This window comes from Lagopus muta, chromosome 1 (assembly GCF_023343835.1).
Source record: "Lagopus muta isolate bLagMut1 chromosome 1, bLagMut1 primary, whole genome shotgun sequence".
NCBI lineage: Eukaryota > Metazoa > Chordata > Aves > Galliformes > Phasianidae > Lagopus > Lagopus muta.
The window spans coordinates 177859312-177877421 of NC_064433.1; the positions used below are offsets into that span (position 1 = coordinate 177859312).

Genomic DNA, 18110 nt, shown 5'->3' on the forward strand with positions numbered 1-18110 from the left:
CAGTTTGTGCTGGGTGGGCACATAGCTTTTGTATTCATTCTAGCACAGTTACTCCTGATTTGCCTCTAGTCACCAGAGATTTGCTAGAAGACTTTCAAGTACTTAATGAAAATACGTCAAAACAATGTAATGTCAGAAATACTTGTTTCAGGAAGCGGGCTAGCTTTTCAACTTGTGGAAAAGCGTGAGAGGATTTGCAGTTCTCCTTCACTATAGAGTTACTTTCACTGGTCAGAATATTGTGGATTTCTTGGCTCAGAGTTACGAGTTGGGCAGCAGCAAGATGGCTAGTAAGTCTGTGTGAAACTGCTGGCTGCATTTCATCAGTAGCATGTGGAGGGAGAACCAGATGATGAGGTGGCTGTGTACCCAGATGTGGGGTAGAGTAGCAAAATGAGCAAGTGTGAGACAGACATCCTCTACAGAGATAAACACTGCGTTAGTATCTTCTGCATCATGCTGTCTATTTCTTATGTAGTTCCCTAGAAACATAGGGAAAAGTAGTAAACTTATTGTCCTGATTAAATAAAAATGAAGAACAAAAAAACTGTTCTGACTTCTTTTAGTAAGATTATCTTGCAGTCCTCTTTTAGTTAATTGCCCTTTAAAGTAATTTCTCCAGGAATGCTTGAAAAGTTAGGTGCATAGAGTAAAAGCATAATTACATCCATAATTGCAGCCTGCTGCAGATAAAGCTCAGATCAGCTTTCTTCACTGTTCTGATTTTCCGTGACAACAGAATGAAAGCTTGAATTGAATGCATCTGTAAATACGTGAAGGTCAATTTGTGGCATTGTGTGTGAAGTCTTAGGAAGTCTGTGAGTTTTGGGGAGTTCCAAATGTTACATTTTATGGCATTAGTGAAAGTTGCTACATGCCACGGTGTGACTTGTATTATAATAAGGCTGTGTAGAACACCATGAAGAAAGTGAATCCATGCTATTTTCTAAATGTTTTTCTTTTTGAAATTCAGAACTTGTGCTTTTGGGTGAAAAGATGAGCAGTCTATAGGAAGTAATGTTTAAATTTCTTCAAGAGTATGTTGTGCCACAAGGTTTGAAAAAAACAAAGTTTAAGAGATGAAATGATAATCAGTGTAATTTAATAACAATTTCTATTCACAGTGTCTTAGAACAGCACAAACTGACAAAAGAACAATGGGAAGAGAGAATACAGAACTGGCATGAAGAGCACAGGGGAATGTTAAGGTAATCAATAGGAAACGTTCCAAGGCCTGTAAGGGTATTTCTTATTATCAAGATGTGTTTTGGGTGGTGTTGTTTTGCTTGGAAACTTCTGCTCTGGCTGGCACAAGCAGTTACCAAAAACTTCCATGGAAGTTTGGATGAGAGTTGAATTTCCAGTTGGATTGTTGGCTACCTACGTGATTTCTGGTAGGACTGTCAACTGCCTTTGTTTGTAGTTGCATGCTTCTAAAATACATTTATTTCTTTTCTCCTCAGGCTGAAAATACAAAGTGCAGAGATCAAGCTGTATTTGAGTATAGGGTGTAAAGTGCTGCAAATATTTAAATCAATGTACATGTGAATTTCCAGGAGGTGTTTCATTCCTAACTAAATTTCTCACTAATAAGTTGCTCTGTAGCTCCCCTATTCTTACATTTTTATTTCTGACTTGTCTGTACGATGCATTTACACTTTTTTTTTCTGTTCTTTTTATCAGGGAAGATTCTATGATGGAATACCTTAAGATAGCACAAGATTTGGAAATGTATGGAGTCAACTACTTTGAAATTAAGAATAAAAAAGGAACTGAGTTGTGGTTAGGAGTTGATGCATTGGGTCTGAATATTTATGAACACGATGATAAGTAAGTGGCAAATACTCATTTTTACAGTTCTGTCCTAGGAGAATCCTACCTGAGATTATACAAAAGCATATGTTTCAATAACACCTAGCAGAATGGGGTATCAAAGATCTTCTAATCTGTGTGAAAGGCAAAACATTCCAGGAGTTAATTTTATAAAAGGAACAGCAATTAGAAGAAGTGAATGGAGTTCTGTATAAACTTAAATTGATGTTGCGAAGTATGGATGTTTGTAGCAAGGCCATTTTGATACAGTGGTGGTTTTTTTCCCCCTGTACTTTTCACTCTGTTAAGACTCTTTTAAGTCGGGGTGAAAAGGACATTGAGAAGCTGGACATTGATTGAGAAGTTTGCAAGAATTGCAATTAAGAATAGAGCTCTTAGAGCAGGAGGAACTTTGGTGTCTAAAAAGGAAACGTTCTAGACATCTAGGAAAGCAGATGGATCTTCTGTTCTGACAGAGATCAGATTCTGCCGTACTTAGATATGGGTAGAGCTGAAATATACGGAACTTAGTCTTAATACTGAGGAGCAGACTCATTCTTTTGTTTCTTTTCAGGCACTTCTGTTAGTCGTATCTAGTCTTAGCAGTACTTCCACAGTGATTTAAAGTAAAACGTGTCCAACACCAGATCAGAGCTGTCATCTGAACTGAAATTACGTGCTTGGATGTATATCTCCTTAGCAAAATTCTGTGAGCCTTAATTGCCGTTAGATGGCAACATAACTCCTGAAAGATGATGAAAATATTCAGGAAATGGTCAATTGAGGTTGAACAATCAACCATTTTTTTGGTACTTTAATTCAGATGGATAACAATCAAATACTTAAACCTTTTTTAAAATACTTTAATTAACATAATATAAACTCAGAAAACTTTCTGTGCTGATGGAGTCAATATTTTATAATTTAAGAACTGTTTCTTTTCAGAATTAAAAGTTTGCAGTTGGTGCAAAGCATTGTAACGGCTTCTCAACTTAATTCTACTTAAAATGCAAGTGGATGAAATCCAGTGTGAAGTTTGGAAATGTGATGGGATGCATCTTACAGCTGAGTTAAACTGAAGTACACCGTTACTGCAGGCTGATGTAATTTCAGTCTTTGCAACGTCTAGCTTTTCTAAAGTTATATCCCCATTGAAATAGTTGTCCATTTCTCTGACAAGAAAATTATCAGTGGCTGATAAAGAATCATGGTATTTGGCCTGTATTCAGCTTGTATTTAATGGTAGCAGAATATGTCAAAACCAAACTTTCTCAAGTTCTTCTGTTGCAGTGCTATTAGAATGTGAAACTGACTCTTACAAACTCATCAAATGAGTATGTGAAATTGTCAACTCAAATATGCTTAAACTGTTGTCTTGGTAGGTTTTGTAAACGTAATTTAATTGTGGCAGTGAAAACAGGATGAAAATAAGGCTAATGTGTCAGTGGACATTAATGAAATGCCTGTCTTTTTCTTCTTTTAATGAGAACTTTTTCTCTTTGAAGGCTGACACCCAAGATTGGTTTTCCTTGGAGTGAAATAAGAAACATCTCTTTCAATGACAAGAAGTTTGTTATAAAGCCAATTGACAAAAAGGCCCCTGTAAGTTGTCTGTGGAATAGTATGCCTTTTTATGTGAAGGGTTTCAAGCCTGAAGGAGCCTGCTTTGGTACTATGGCATAAGAGTATAATTTTATGCCTTTTTGTGTCGGTAGAATATTCAGTAATCAAAAAGAAATTCAAGTTTTGAAATGTGGTACATTTATTTTCACTCTCTTCCTTCTTGTTGACACTTAGCTGGCTTATAGAAAGAAATCTTATGTTTTGTGATGAATTGAAAAGCTGCTCTGTAGCATGCTGAATTCCCTGCACTCCTACCTCTTCTTTTTTATTTTGTTTTTTTGCTTGGATTACAGTAGCACCTTCCATCAGACTGTGTGGGACAAAACATGAAGTTTTTTGCATTGAAACACAGAAAATAGTGCTGCTACTTCAAAATTAAAAAGGGTAATTTTGAGTGAAATAGCTAACCTCTACATAGAGGAGCACAGGTAGGCTTTTGAATTTACCTTATAGGCTCCTTATGGTAACTGGACTTTGGAGGAAGAGTATAAAAACGTCAGTGAACTTAATTGTAACAAATGCAGTAATACTTTGACTCTCATCACAGCTGAGTTTTTCAATTGATGGATGTGTGTATTTTTCTAGGATTTTGTTTTTTATGCACCTCGTCTGAGGATTAACAAGCGCATTTTGGCACTGTGTATGGGAAATCATGAATTGTACATGAGGAGGCGGAAACCTGATACAATTGAAGTGCAACAGATGAAGGCCCAGGCTAGAGAGGAGAAACATCAGAAACAATTGGAAAGGTAATTAACAAACTTCCATGAAACAGAAGGAAAATTCTTCTCTCCTTTTCAGAATACGGAGTCATAGAATATCAAACATCCTTGCGTTCTGGAGAAGACATTTGCTTTTCTTTCTGTGACGTGTGGGCAGGTTTGCGCGCTGGCATGGTTCACCTGTTCTAATAGAAAGCCGTATCCCTCTGGAGCTTTCAGCATAGTAATAGTAGCTCTATTGTTGTTTCTCATTAAGTTTTTTGTGAAGCATTTAAAGTTTCTGTTGCTTGATTCTTAGGGACTTTTATACTCATGTGAACCGTGAAAGCAAGTTTAGCAAAGAATGTAACAACTTACCTTTTGTGTATTCAAAAAATACAGTGACTATTTCTAGCCCAGATGGAACATGCAACTTGTGTAAAATGCAACTATAATCTTGGCTTTACTTGGTTGGACCATAACCAAGGCTGCTAATTGGTTCTGTTCATAATTCTTTATGTACTATATTTTGAAATGAAGAGACTTAGTTATTATGTTTGAATATGAATTCAAAGCATTGAAAATTAAGTGTTTCTTTATTATTTGAGTAAACTGAGAACAAATGCTTCCGGAATCCTCAGGGTAGAATTTAATTCATGTACTTAATATTAAAAAAAAAAAAAAAAAAAAGCTTTTTATTATTTTCAGGGCACAACTTGAAAATGAGAAGAAGAAGAGAGAGATTGCAGAAAAGGAAAAGGAAAGAATAGAGCGTGAAAAGGAAGAATTAATGGAACGCTTAAGACAAATTGAAGAACAAACAATGAAAGCTCAGAAAGGTGAGCTCCCACTGCTCCTGGATTTGTTCTGTCTGATAACACTGTTCAGTTCTCTTGGTAGGGCGGTTCTGTGGTTTGTGTGTGTTTTTCTTTGTGGTGTTCTGTTTGCTTTTTTTGAATTTATTTTAATAGCGAGACAAGATAGTGGTGTTTATGCTTTAATTTCAGAAGAGCTGTTCTTTTCAAAGTTGAAAGTTGAGGTAGGTGGGTATTTTCATAATATAAAACCGATTCCTAATATAGCAAGAGTCTTAATCTTCATTTATAAAAAGAAAATTAAGCAGCATACAGTTGAACTCAGATTTTTTGACATGCTTGAAGTGCTGAAAATCTGAGGCTGGGGGAGGTAGCGGGTCTGCAGTTATTCAGAGTAATTTCTACAGGATTTTGTTGAATTTAGCTTTTCATTTGGAAGTTCCTTATCCCTTTATTTTCCCATTCCCTTGCTGGTGCTGAGAACTTTCAAAATTCAAGTCTGAATGGATTTTAGTGAATAAACCATGTGTGGTCAGTAAACAGTTTTTATATTGAGCTATTCTGTGCAGTCACTATCTTTACTGCTTTCCCTCTCCTCTTATAGAATCATAGAATGACCTGGGTTGAAAAGGACCACAATGATCATCTAGTTTCAACCCCCTCTGTTATGTGCAGGTCCACCAGACCAGGCTGCCCAGAGCCACATCCAGCCTGGCCTTGAATGCCTGCAGGGATGGGGCATCCACAGCCTCCTTGGGCAACCTGTTCCAGTGCGTCACCACCCTCTGAGTGAAAAACTTCCTCCTAATATCTGACCTAAATCTCTCCTGTTTCAGCTTAAAACCATTCTCCCTTGTCCTATCACTATCTCTTTTTTTTTTTTTTTTTTTTGCTTCAGATTTGCTTTGTATTCAGAAAAGTTTCATTCTTCTGTTCATAACTGTTGGCTTCAAGCACGATAAAGACAATCACTGTCTGTAGCTATGCAAATATGCCTACACTTTCTCTAGCTCTGCCTCCATAGCACCCAGTATTTTGGTGCAAAATAGGCTGAATGCATCCAGACAGACAACACAAAATCTGTGCACTGGAATTGTTATATTTAGAAGTGGAATGCATCTAGTAGGGCAAAAAAGTCAGAGATGCATTTTCATTTCACAGCAGTGAGTTGCTGTAAGTTTCACAAGTCTTTGAAAGGTATGTAGTTTGACTAAACACAGATATTTTTCACCAGGCACTGAAAAGGCACTTCTGTTGGTGTGAGGGGTGCATATACTGGATGTGTATTCCGTCCCTTGCTTAAACCCCTCATGCCAAAGCTTCTCTGATAAAAGATTTAAAGCTTTTTTTTTTTTTTTTTGGTTGGCTTTGTGTTAGATTTCTTTTTTATCTGGTGAAATGAGTTTCATGTTTGCTTTATTTAAAAAGTTTGGGTCTAAATTTCAAACAGACTAACAAAAAAGTGATCTTGGGCAAAACATTCAGCAGGGAAAATGTCAACTGAAGTATTTTTTGTGAAAATAGATGTTAAGGAACCTGAAAAATGAGCAGTGTTTGCAAAGCCACTCTGACCTGGTGACCGTGTTCCAGTTGCTGCTTTTACAAGAGCAGGACATAAATGTCAAAACCATGAAATTTTGGAGAACTTTAACAGGAATCACATTGTAGCTTAGAGTCCTTGAGAGCTGTGTTTTCAAAGAAAACTCAGGAAGCACCTCTTGGTCTCTGTGTTCTGAGAATGTCATTCAGAATGGAATGCAGTATCATTTGGAATTATTTCATTAAGTTAAACGGTGTGCTCAATCTTGATTGTAATAAAGGAAAAATAAGACTCTTGCTATGTTGAAGTTGTTAAGCACTTTATTTGGAAATACCTTCAGTAATAAGTTGCTATGACAGAAATTGTTTGTTCTTTCTTTTGATTTAACAACATACTCTGAAGAAGATTGTTCTAAAGGAAAGAATGTAAATATGAAACTATCAAACATAAGTAAAAGGGGAAGGGGAAATAATTTCTCAATTCTGGTAACATTTATAGGCAATACAGTCTATCTGATGGAGTACATCATACGTGTTACTAGCTTGGTTAGCATTCTTTTTAGATATGGACTCATGCTTATATAAATGGTGCCTTTGTTCTGTAGTTAACGTGGTAGCTTAGTGTTCTCCATCTTCACTGGGAGGATTTGTCTGTTCAAATAGCGTTTTTAAACATTGGTGCATTTTGTTTAGTTTTGTAGGTACTGCACTGTACAACTCACCATACCTGTAATGCAGTGCCCCTGATTTGGGCTGCAAATTTTGATTATTAAAAAAAAAATATTCCCTGTTCAATTCTTCCCTTGAAATTACAGTACCTGTGGATTGTTTCCTCTTAACTCCCTTATGTCAGAGTTCTGCCCTTTAGCTTGCAGTATTTTCCTATCCAGGCAGCTAGACAACTGTTATCCATCCTTTCCTTGATTTCAGTTTTTCCTTGTTGCACTTTTTGGAAGTCTGTTCTCTGACCTCTCAAATGGATCTCAGTCATTTTGCTGGATGTGCATGTCTAGAATGTCAACTGCATTTAAGATAATCCTGTAAAGCATTTCAATGGAGTAGAAGTCTTTGGGTTTTTTTGTGGTAACAGGGTGATTTAATATATGTAAAAACTCATCTGTAGTGATTGGTGTGTTCATATCTGTTTGTTTTTATCAGAAAGCTGATAACTTTCTGCAACTCTGAGCTATGAGGTGAAGTACATCCAAAGTGTGTTAAAGAGGGTAAAAAACTGTATTTTTTCTAGACATGGAGTGTATCTTCAGGGGATGTGCTGGCAGTTCTTAGCTTAAGTCAGGCTCACTTAGGCAGTCCTGTAAAGCTTTGTGGTAGCTGTTATCTGTGTTACATATGACTAAGAATGAAATAAAGATATGTTGCCTGCAAACTGTCCCTTTGGCAGAGCTAGAGGAACAGACCAGAAGAGCTCTAGAACTGGATCAGGAGCGAAAACGTGCGAAAGAAGAAGCAGAGCGCCTGGAAAAGGAGCGCCGAGCTGCTGAAGAAGCTAAAGCTGCTCTAGCCAAGCAGGCAGCTGATCAAATGAAGAACCAGGAGCAGCTAGTAAGAACCTTTAATCTTGCATTGAAGCAAATGGAAAAACGTAATTGAAATTTGCATTGGAATTTTAGTTAACTTTACAAAATGGATGTAACAAGTATGTGAAGTACCCTGTGCTTTGTTACAGACTGTTGTGGGACTTCAAAAAAAACAAAACAAAAAAAGCTGAAACCTCTTAGGTTTTACTCTGCTTAGAGCATTATCTTCTCGCATTCTGTGCTGGATGACTTCTTATTGAAGAATTATTGTGGTAAATGAGAAGGGAATGAAAATTTTATAGGAAAATATTTCTCAACTGTAGAACAACTTTTGGTAGTCTTTAAACTCAGCACACCATGCTTGAGGCAAGATTTATCTTAACAGTACTGAGATTATCAGCTAAAGTCATCAGCTTTTTGTTGAAACTGTTAGAGCTGTATTAAAGTGAAACAGTGCCAAATGGTAATTTGTAACTGCAGGTCTTTATTTCCCAGCAAGTTTGGAAGTGAAGAAGATAGATTATTCCCCATCCCAGACAGTCTCCTATCAGACAAAAATACTGATTCTCTTTGTCTGTCATACATGTTTAAAATTTCTATTTTTAATAAGCAGAGCAGTGATGAATGGTAAATGACTTTCTTCAAAGGCTCTGCTCTCTTCCACTGCAGAGCTGCAGAGCTGAAGTGGATTGAACTAAAACTTCTGTCCTGTTTTTTGTTTTAGGCAGCAGAACTTGCTGAATTCACTGCCAAGATTGCACTTCTGGAGGAGGCCAAGAAAAAAAAAGAGGAGGAAGCCTCAGAATGGCAGCACAAAGTAATGAGCTCATGTTGTGGGAAGTCAGACCTTAAGAGAAACTAAGGGAGATAACTGCAGAAATACCAGTGAAATTCCATGGGATTGGGTCTCATTCCCTTCAGAGAGAGGCTTTTTTTTTTTTTTTAAGAGTTTTGTTTTCCTTTTTTTTTTTTTTCTTATTTGAAGCCACTTTGTACTTATATTTAACTCACAGATAAACAGGAAAGGGGGGATTTTATCACAAATATATGATCAGAGATTTAAAATGGCTTTCTTATGTGGGATGATAGATTGAAGCTTTGTGCTGGAAAAGAAACACATTAAAAGGGAGGTGTAAATAAAGTAATAATAAAAAATCATGAGTGGTGGTGAAAAGATGGATCAGAATTAGGACAAAGGCACATAAAATGTCACTAGGTTATAAAGCAAAATTCTCAGCTCTTCTGTGGCCACACTTGGGCACTGTGCTTAGTTCTGGGCTCCCCAGTAGAGGAGAAACTTGGACGTACTTGAAACAGTCCAGAAAAGGGCCACCAAGCTGATGAAAGAACTGGGGCATCTCTCCTGGGAGGAGAGATTTCTCAATTATTTCTTGTGAATTTTTAACTAGTTTAAATCAACTTTAAAAATACTGTCTTGTTTACTGTATTTAGGCTTTTGCAGCCCAGGAGGACTTAGAAAAGACCAAAGAAGAACTGAAATCTGTGATGTCTGCTCCTCCTCCGCCTCCTCCCCCACCAGTTATTCCTCCAACAGAGAACGAACACGATGAACACGATGAAAACAATGCTGAAGCCAGTGCAGAACTGTCCTCTGATGGTGTCATGAATCACAGGAGTGAGGAGGAACGGGTAACAGAAACACAGAAAAATGAACGTGTTAAGAAACAGCTCCAGGTAATGAAGGCATATGGTTGTATCAACATAATTCAGGCTTTGGGTTTTTGTTCTTTATTTTTAAAAGGTCTCATTGAAGTTTGGTGTGCCAAGAAGCACCCTTCTTATCAGTTACTGGCTTTTATTACTAATTTAACAACCAGTATCGTTCATAGTGCTGCAGAGCAGAATAAATGGAAAGACCAGATGCAGGATTATGCTTTGTAGCTTAGAAGTATTAGTGTGTTGTCACACTGGACAGTGAAGGTTAAAAGTAATTATATAATAGCTGGGATACTGAACATTGAAACTTAATGCTTTCCTTTTGAGCTCTGAAATCTATTGATTAGTATGAACAGATGCTTGCTTCATAGTATTTGGGTTTATTTGCTGCTGCTCACGGACATCATGAAAGTAGAGACTGGAATATTCCCCTTGAGGATGAATCTTATTTCCCTGAAAGAGCATTTCCTTTTAGATCAGTCTTATCTCTCAAAGTATAATAATCTAACGTTAGTGGTGACAGTTTGCCATGTTATGAAATATCTGTTTGGGATGGAAAGGAAAGAAGTGGAAAGTTGCTTCTTTTTCTGGCAGCAATATTTTAATAGCATGATTCCATAATGCATCTTTTCTACTTGCCCAGTCACTGACAGAATCAGGGAGATGAGCGTGCTGTCTTCAGTCAAGCAGAAATAGAAATAATGTAATTTTCCTGTTTTATCTTCTGGTCCCTCTTGGATGTTAGGTTATAAGGTCGTTTTTATTGTTTGTTTGATGCTCACATACCTGTAAGGAAGGAATCTTGTGCTGTCGTCTTCTTTGTCCTACAGTCTTTTTGATAGACCTTAGAGTTTGAGTTACTGAAGAGTACAGGCAGTATTTCATTGGTTGACATTCTGGAATCCCTGTCCAAGCTGCAGGATAGGTATTATCAGAAATTCCAGAATCATGAAAAGATTAGTTAAAGCACTTAAATTCAAATATTTTATTCAACAGGCTTTAAGTTCTGAGTTGGCCCAAGCCAGAGATGAAACCAAGAAAACACAAAATGATGTCCTTCATGCTGAGAATGTTAAAGCAGGCCGTGATAAGTACAAGACTCTTCGACAAATCCGACAAGGCAATACAAAGCAGCGTATTGATGAGTTTGAAGCAATGTGAGAGCTGTTATTTTGCATATATGTTCCTCGTAAAGCTGAACCACCAACAGAGAAAAAAGCAGGCCTTTGCAGATTTGATGGATTGCACCCCACTTTGCCAAAGCACTTAATACCAGTTTGACTACAGTGGTTAAAGACAAATTTAGGGGAAGCTATTCAACAGTAAGGCAGTCTGCCATCCCTAGCTTTGCAGGGGGAGGGTGTGGAGAATAATAGCGATTTTTTTTTTCCCCATCATGTCTTCAGTTTTGTTGTTCTGTAGTTTTTTTCTTTGAAAACTGATGTGAAGTGTACGATGACTGACAAGTGTACATACTGCTTAAACATGAGAGAATAAAGGAGCTGAACCAAAACTGGATAGGTACTATTTCAGGATGATGAAGTTTGACGTTAAGTTTTTCAATATAGGTACACCACGAACAGTTTGATATCACTGACTTTCAGTTACTTTTTTTGCCTCCCAAATGAAATTCTTAGGTGTTTCATGTCCTGTCATCATTGATGGTTTTCTTTGCCTACCTGTTCACAAAGGTCTGGATGGCAGGTGGTAGTTCCAGATGTTTGTCTGAATGGAACACTACCTGTAGGCAGCACATGGCTGCTGATAGGCTGGAATATGTATTGCTTTTCCCTAGGTGATTATTTTAGATACCCAAAGTGTTTAAATGCAACAAAATGCAACAACAACAAAAAAGCTTTGTATGCTATTTGCTAGTAATTATTTTATTTGCAGTAGGGAGACCCTGGACCTTTCTGGCAAGGGAGCATATGAAAACATCAGTCCCAGGGAGGGGACAGTATCCTACCTCACTACTACATACATGATGACTGGTCCTTCAAACACCATGAAAAAGCTCTGTTACTGTGTAGTAATATCATAAATTCTAGGAGTCCTTGCTCCTAGGATTTTCTTTGACATTAAGATGGAATTATAGTGCTAAACGCTGTCTAACTGCCTTTTGTTGAGCTTAAATTGTAAAAGCATCTTGTATTTTTTTTAGAGGTGTAACCTGTCACTGGTATCCTATCTTCTGGGAGGGGTGTAGAAAGTGCGTATGAGTTAATTTGGTGTTGGACTTCAAAATACGAAATGAAAGTTCCCAGAATTGGAGTTAAAAGTATTTATAGCTTCAGTTTTGAGTGAAGCTAGTACTGTTACTGTCATATCTGATGTCAGATCATTAAGTCCTTTCCTTCTTGAAAAGGAGACTTGCTCCTTTTTTCCTTTTTCCTTTATCTGAGAAATCCTAGGAAACGAACTTCAGAAATACCTTCATTGTTAATGTGCAGTTGTTCCTTCTGTTAGAGTACCTTAGTAAATATCTACAATGGAAGAACCCTGCTTTCTCTGAGGATGGTTCAGCTCTTTTCTGTTTGATATTATGCACTCATAAATTTACACTTATCTATTAAAATTTGCCATTTTATTAAACCTTTTTTTTTCATGCACAATAGGTTTAATTTTCTTATGAACAGTCCAACTAAGTTTTTTTTATTTTGCAGAGTTAAAGGTTGGCTACGTGGGGTGACATCACGAAACTAGAATAAAAATACGTTAATATATTTTTGGTTTGTGGGGCTAAACATATCTCATTAACCTTGAGGACTGATGTGCAAAGGCTGTGCACGTGCTTCCACATGCTGCTTGGTGGAAGCTGGCGTTTCTACTTGCAGTGCCCTGTAAGTGTAGTTGCTGTTTCACGGGCTTCATCCAAACGTGAGCCATTTCCTGAAGAATTTGGATAGTTTGCCATAGCAGGTGAAATACTGTGCTTCCACTGAGTCCTTGTTTTGCCCTGGGCAGTGTGCACTAACATTGATACATCAGTTTCAGCGTTGGGGAAAAGTAACAGGAAAGTTTGCTGTTCATAAACCTACAGTATATAGAGTAGGGCTGAATGGATTAGATCCATTTATAAAGCTGTGTGATTTTTTTTTTTTCTAAAAACAACCAGGAACAACCATTTGTAATACAGATCTTCACAGTGAACAAAGTGGTAACAGCTGCTGTCAGCTGGGAGCGCTTACTGGTGCAGGAATACTAAGAGTACATTGAATGATTACTTGGTGACATAATTTTCCACGTGCTTTTTCCTTTAGCATCCTGTTTTGTGTTGTACAATTAAGCTACAATTACATCTACTATTTTGGATAACATTCATTGGTTAACAATAAAGAGATACAGTAAATTTCTCTGAGGTCTGTTGTTATTTAATGCACTTTTTTTTTCCCCAAACAGCTCTGCTGAATGTATTAAGCTTTTTCCAGAGCAGTGTAGAAGTGTTGGTAATCAGTCTTTTGTTTCACAGGTCAGTCCAATTGAAATGTAAAAATAAAATTTCTGAAATTGTATCCTTAGGGAATGACATTCCACTTACAAAGTCAACACATACCATTGGGAGGATGCACTGGTGGCTGTTGAGTCAGAGCAAGATTTGAATTATCGGAGCAAATGGGTTCTGTTGAAGAGTAATTTGGCCACATAAGAGCCAGATGAGTAATGTGAGAACTTTCAATCACTGCCTACACGTTGTTTAGCCCCAGGGTAAATTAAGTTTAATTATAAGTCAATGTCTTGTCTTAAACATGAAGAAACTTTTTTTATGACTCTACACATCATAGTAGGCAATGCTGTCAAATATACACAGGGCTTGCATTCTTGTAATGGCAGATTTGTGCTTTCTCATCCCTCTGCTGCCCTCACAGAAGGGCAGAAACAGTTCTGTATGAAGTGTGCAATTTACTCTGCTAAGCAGATCTCACCTAAATTAGACCTCCTTTCAGGTGACGTTTTATTCCATCTTGCATTTGCCCTTGCACTTAAATGCAAGCACATAACCCTTTTTAGTACTCTCTGTAGTAGAATTGTTGTGATAAATTAAAGCACTTGATACATTTGATTGTGCTTGGTATTAGTTGTATACTTCCTCCTTGGAGCCCCCTTTTGCTGACTCCTTAGATTCAAGTTTCTCATCTGTTAGCTTCTGCGTGGGAACGTAACTGAAGGATGTTGTGCTTGGAAGGGGAGGTGTGTGCTCTGAGAGCGTGTCTTAAAGGTGTGTGCTTGAGGTGGAGAGGGAACAACATTGAGCAGTGCTACTATTTACAAGCCACACTAATACAATCTTGCTTTTGAAAGTGAGCTTCCATACAAGCATGATTTTCTGTCTTTATGCATGGAAAATACAGAAAACCTTCAGTTCTCCTTAGACACTGAATTTGTTTCAAGAGCTGGAGGGTTTAATGGAGATGAGGGAGACCCGTGGAATCAGCTGGTTGATGACATTCATAAGTGCTTTCTGGGTAGGAGAGCCAACAGAAGAAACTAAATATCTTCCTTTTGAAAGAATCTGATACGGTGTTCACTTTATTTGTAGAAATTGTCCAATAGTGTGATGTATTTGGATAAAATGCTTCAGGAAAATGTGGTCAGTGTTAATGGATTAATACACAGACAGACTTTTTTAACGTTGAGCATATTTGCTAGCCGTGTTAGAGGTGCAGAGGATCTGCCTCCCACCTGCTGTGCTGTGCCAGCCTGGGTGAGGAGGTGGTTCTGGCTGCCCGCCCTGCTGGGTGCCTGCTGGGCACTGTGTGCTCTGCCCAAGGGGCTCTGCAGCAGCTCCCTGCCCAGCACTTGGTTGGGTTTGGGAGCCAGTCAGCAGCAAGGAGCATCTCAGTGTCATAGTGAAGGGTGGATGTGACCGAGAAAAGGATGGCTATTAAAACAGAAATAGCATGTGATGAATTAGGATTGTTAACCTGAAGGCTTGTTCATTTGTGTCAGGGACTCCTCAGTGTATTCTTGCAGCATCTGTAAATTCACTGTGAGAGTTATTTAGTGAATTCAGCAACTGATTTGTTAGGGTTTGCATTTTCCATCTGATAGAGCTGAGCTCAGATCTGTAAGTGTAGGCCAGCTGACTGAGGTTTTTCGTTTGCAGAGTCTGTCACTTTGTTCAGTTTACTGTCTGTAGGCTCGACGTTCTTTTGAAGTGAGATTAGAGAAACTTGGAGTTTTGTTTTTTTTTCCTTCCCTGGGAGTGCCGACATCATCAAATATAGAAGCTTCATTTAACGTGAGTAGACTCACAAAAACAAAGTCCCCCAAAACAATAACATCTGCTTCCTTCAAAGCTCCAAAGCACCACATTTCTTGTCAGTAAGAGATCGCTGTGCTCGCAGCAGTGCCTGCAGTGTTCCAGATGTTCAGGAGGAAGTAGCTTATGGCTACATGGCTCATAGCAAAGGGAGAGTTAGCGAAGGAATGGAATGTCTGGAACCTCTGGGATCCCATTAGGTGCTTCTGTTGGCTTTGGTAAGCAACGTGTCAGTTTCTGTTCACAGCAGTAGGCGTCAGGCAGCAGTAGAAACAAGAGGAGGTGGAAATGCACATCAAAAGAGATGGCCTGAGTGATGCAAAGGTTCCTAGCGCGTGTGTGTGTAACAGTTTAAGTTCTGTGTGCTCTGTGGAGAAGTGGATCCGGTGGAAAGGCATCAAGTTCAGAGGTGGGACAACTACATGGCTCTTGTTTGTTTAAAGCTATCCTGTGTACACCGGAGGGCTTGCTATTGTCTGAATAATTTCTGAAGGCCTGTAGGAAGCCTGCTGCCCAGCACTGAGAGATCTCAGGAGTTCTTTAAAACCTCGTGTACCCAGCCTGACCGCTGTATAGCTGGTTAAATTTCAGCAGAAGACTTGCTCTGCAGTCTGATAGTTTTGCCTTAGAGCACTTCTGATTTCACAGGATGTGCTGTGTGCGTGCACTGTTCTTGCTGCCCCACTGCTTGTCCCAGCAGCGTGAATCCCACGTGTCCCCATGTGAAGCAGTGATCTCACGGCAGGCTGTGGGACTGCATATGAGATCCCACAGAGTTCTGCTTATCAGGTCTGCAGCTCCTCGTGGCCTCAGCTTTCATACTTCTTAATCACCCCCATTTCTTCATTAATTTGATACGAGATTTAGCATCTTATTATATAACATCAATAGTTTTCTGCTAAACTGAGCTTCCAGTAGAAGGCTGATTTCTGTCAAATGTTTCCTTAAAGTATGTTATCTTGATGAGTTGAAATAGTCTAGGTTTACTTTTATCTAAGCAACACTTCTAATTAATTAATCTCTATGAATATGGTAATTGCAGTTGTATTGCCAGTTCATTTGCATCAGGGCTGAAGCTGAAAGCTTTTCTGCCAAGTGCACTTTGATCTTCGACGCAGTAAGTAACATGGCCAGGTGGTGGTTGGAATTGATGATCTTTAAGGTCTTTTCCAACCTGAGCAATTCTATGATTCTAAGTCCAGAATGTGCAAGTAAAAATGTCCAGGGATCACAGACTGGTCTGTCCTGTCTTCGTTACTGGGAATAAATCAACTTGTGTTTGAATGGATTCTGTGTTCTATGGATTTGGGATGGGAAAGCAAGGTTTGCACATCAGAAAAGTTCTGAAGCAGAAATGATTATACTGTTAATCTGCATCTCTACTTTACTTCCTGTAATTGATAGTTCAGTTTAATTCATGCTTTAACTTCCTGGATCTCTTCTCTTGTGAGCAGTGCTCCCAAGTGCCAGGTAAACTTCCCTGCATCATTTGAAAACACAACTCTTTCTTCTTTTGCCTTTGGGATAGTTTCTACAAAGCATGGTAACTCGTAGTTCTTAAATTCAGAACTACTTCTGCTGCTTCTTGGAATAATCACTGGGTTAACTTTGGCTACATGTTCTTGTACCAGGCATGCGTGGTGAATTGATATGTGCCACCTTATACAAGAAGTAAACGTGTTGACTATATAACATTTCCTAGTAGCATTCTGGAGAGCAAAAAATGTCAGAAAAACAAGCATAGTAATGCTTTCAGAAAATCAGAGAAGATACGAGTCACTGTTTCTACCCATGAGGCTCAACTGTGAGCCTAAACAGGTTGCCCAAGGAGGTTGTGGATGCCCCATCCCTGCAGGCATTCAGTGCCAGGCTGGATGTGGCTCTGGGCAGCCTGGTCTGATGGTTGGTGACCTGCACACAGCAGGGGGTTGAAACTCGATGATCATTGAGGTCCTTTTCAACCCAGGCCATTCCATGATTCTGTGAGCACCTGGGAGAGGAAACTTAGATGTATTGTGTAGCTCATCTGTGTGGCTGGGCTATGCAAGGGAAAGGACTGGAATAGAATCATGGGGTATCCTGAGTTGGAAGGGACCTATAGAGATCATTGTGTCCAATCCCTTGGCTCCACATAGCAGCACTCAAAAATCAGACTGTATGTCTGAAAGTGCTGTACAAACACTCCCTGGGCTCCAGCAGTTCAGGATCTTGCCCCTGCCCATGTGGGCTGCCTGTCCCATGCCCATCACCTCTGGGGCAGACCTTTTCCCTGATATACAGTCTGGGTAGAATGGGCATGAGTGCTCAAACAGCAGGGCAGCCAGGCATGGTTGTATGATGCTGTAGTTGTAGTGTTCAACAGAGCAGTTGTTGTGGATGTAACCAACCTACAAGGAGGAAGCATGAACTCACAAAACTTTACCTGCAGATTCTTGTTTGAAAGAGTCACGGCCGTGTTTTTACCTGCCTTCAAACCTCTGCTGCAGGTCACTGATGGAAGCTGGCACATAAGCACTGATACCTTTGAGGAGTCACCCAATGGCTTTTCAGCCCATGCATTTAGAATGTAATGGCAGGTGTGCAGGGGTTAAAAAATCTCTTTCCTGACCATTCACTTTAATAGTGGACTATCAAAAGGCAATTCTTCTTTCTAAGAGTGACTTCTATATGATGCAGCTGATGTCATATACATTTCTTCCAGTTTCTGAACCAATTCCTGCTTCCCACCTTGTCTTACTCTCAGAGAAGAGAACACCACACGTTTCTTTCTACAGTAGTGTTTCCTGTCAGTAATTCTGCTGTCTCCTGGGTCATGGACTGAAGGGTGAAACGGCTGTGTTCTTCCCCAGCGTGGTACAAAGCTGTGCTGTGCCTGGGATGCTGCCCCTCGCTTTGCTATCAACTAATGGATGGAACTATTTTTGGTAGGAACAGTACTGTAGGGAACAGTACGTGCACTAACTGAGCTTGGTAATTTACGTATTTGTATGTGTTTATATGTACATGTAAAAAGATGAAACTGAAGATTTCTAATAGAGTACATCTCTATCTCTAAAGGCGTCGGGCCTTCTCATGGCTGCACTGTGATGAAGTCTGCAAGTTCTGTATTTTTTGTATGAATTTTGATCTTGAGTAGGTTTTAACA

The 18110-nt window shown here is 39.0% G+C and overlaps 1 protein-coding gene across 2 annotated transcripts in view; it reads left to right on the plus strand.

Moving 5' to 3' along the window:
• The window catches only part of RDX (radixin), a 37054-nt gene extending 23996 nt beyond the window's left edge, over positions 1–13058 (plus strand). For both annotated transcript variants that reach the window (XM_048935342.1, XM_048935351.1), the window contains exons 6-14: positions 1125–1208; positions 1684–1830; positions 3318–3414; positions 4021–4184; positions 4845–4975; positions 7893–8053; positions 8753–8845; positions 9481–9723; positions 10702–13058. In XM_048935342.1, coding sequence (XP_048791299.1) covers positions 1125–1208; positions 1684–1830; positions 3318–3414; positions 4021–4184; positions 4845–4975; positions 7893–8053; positions 8753–8845; positions 9481–9723; positions 10702–10866 — 1285 coding nt within the window. In that variant the 3' untranslated portion in view covers positions 10867–13058. The remainder of the gene's footprint in view (positions 1–1124; positions 1209–1683; positions 1831–3317; positions 3415–4020; positions 4185–4844; positions 4976–7892; positions 8054–8752; positions 8846–9480; positions 9724–10701) is intronic.
• The last annotated feature ends 5052 nt before the right edge of the window (positions 13059–18110 follow it).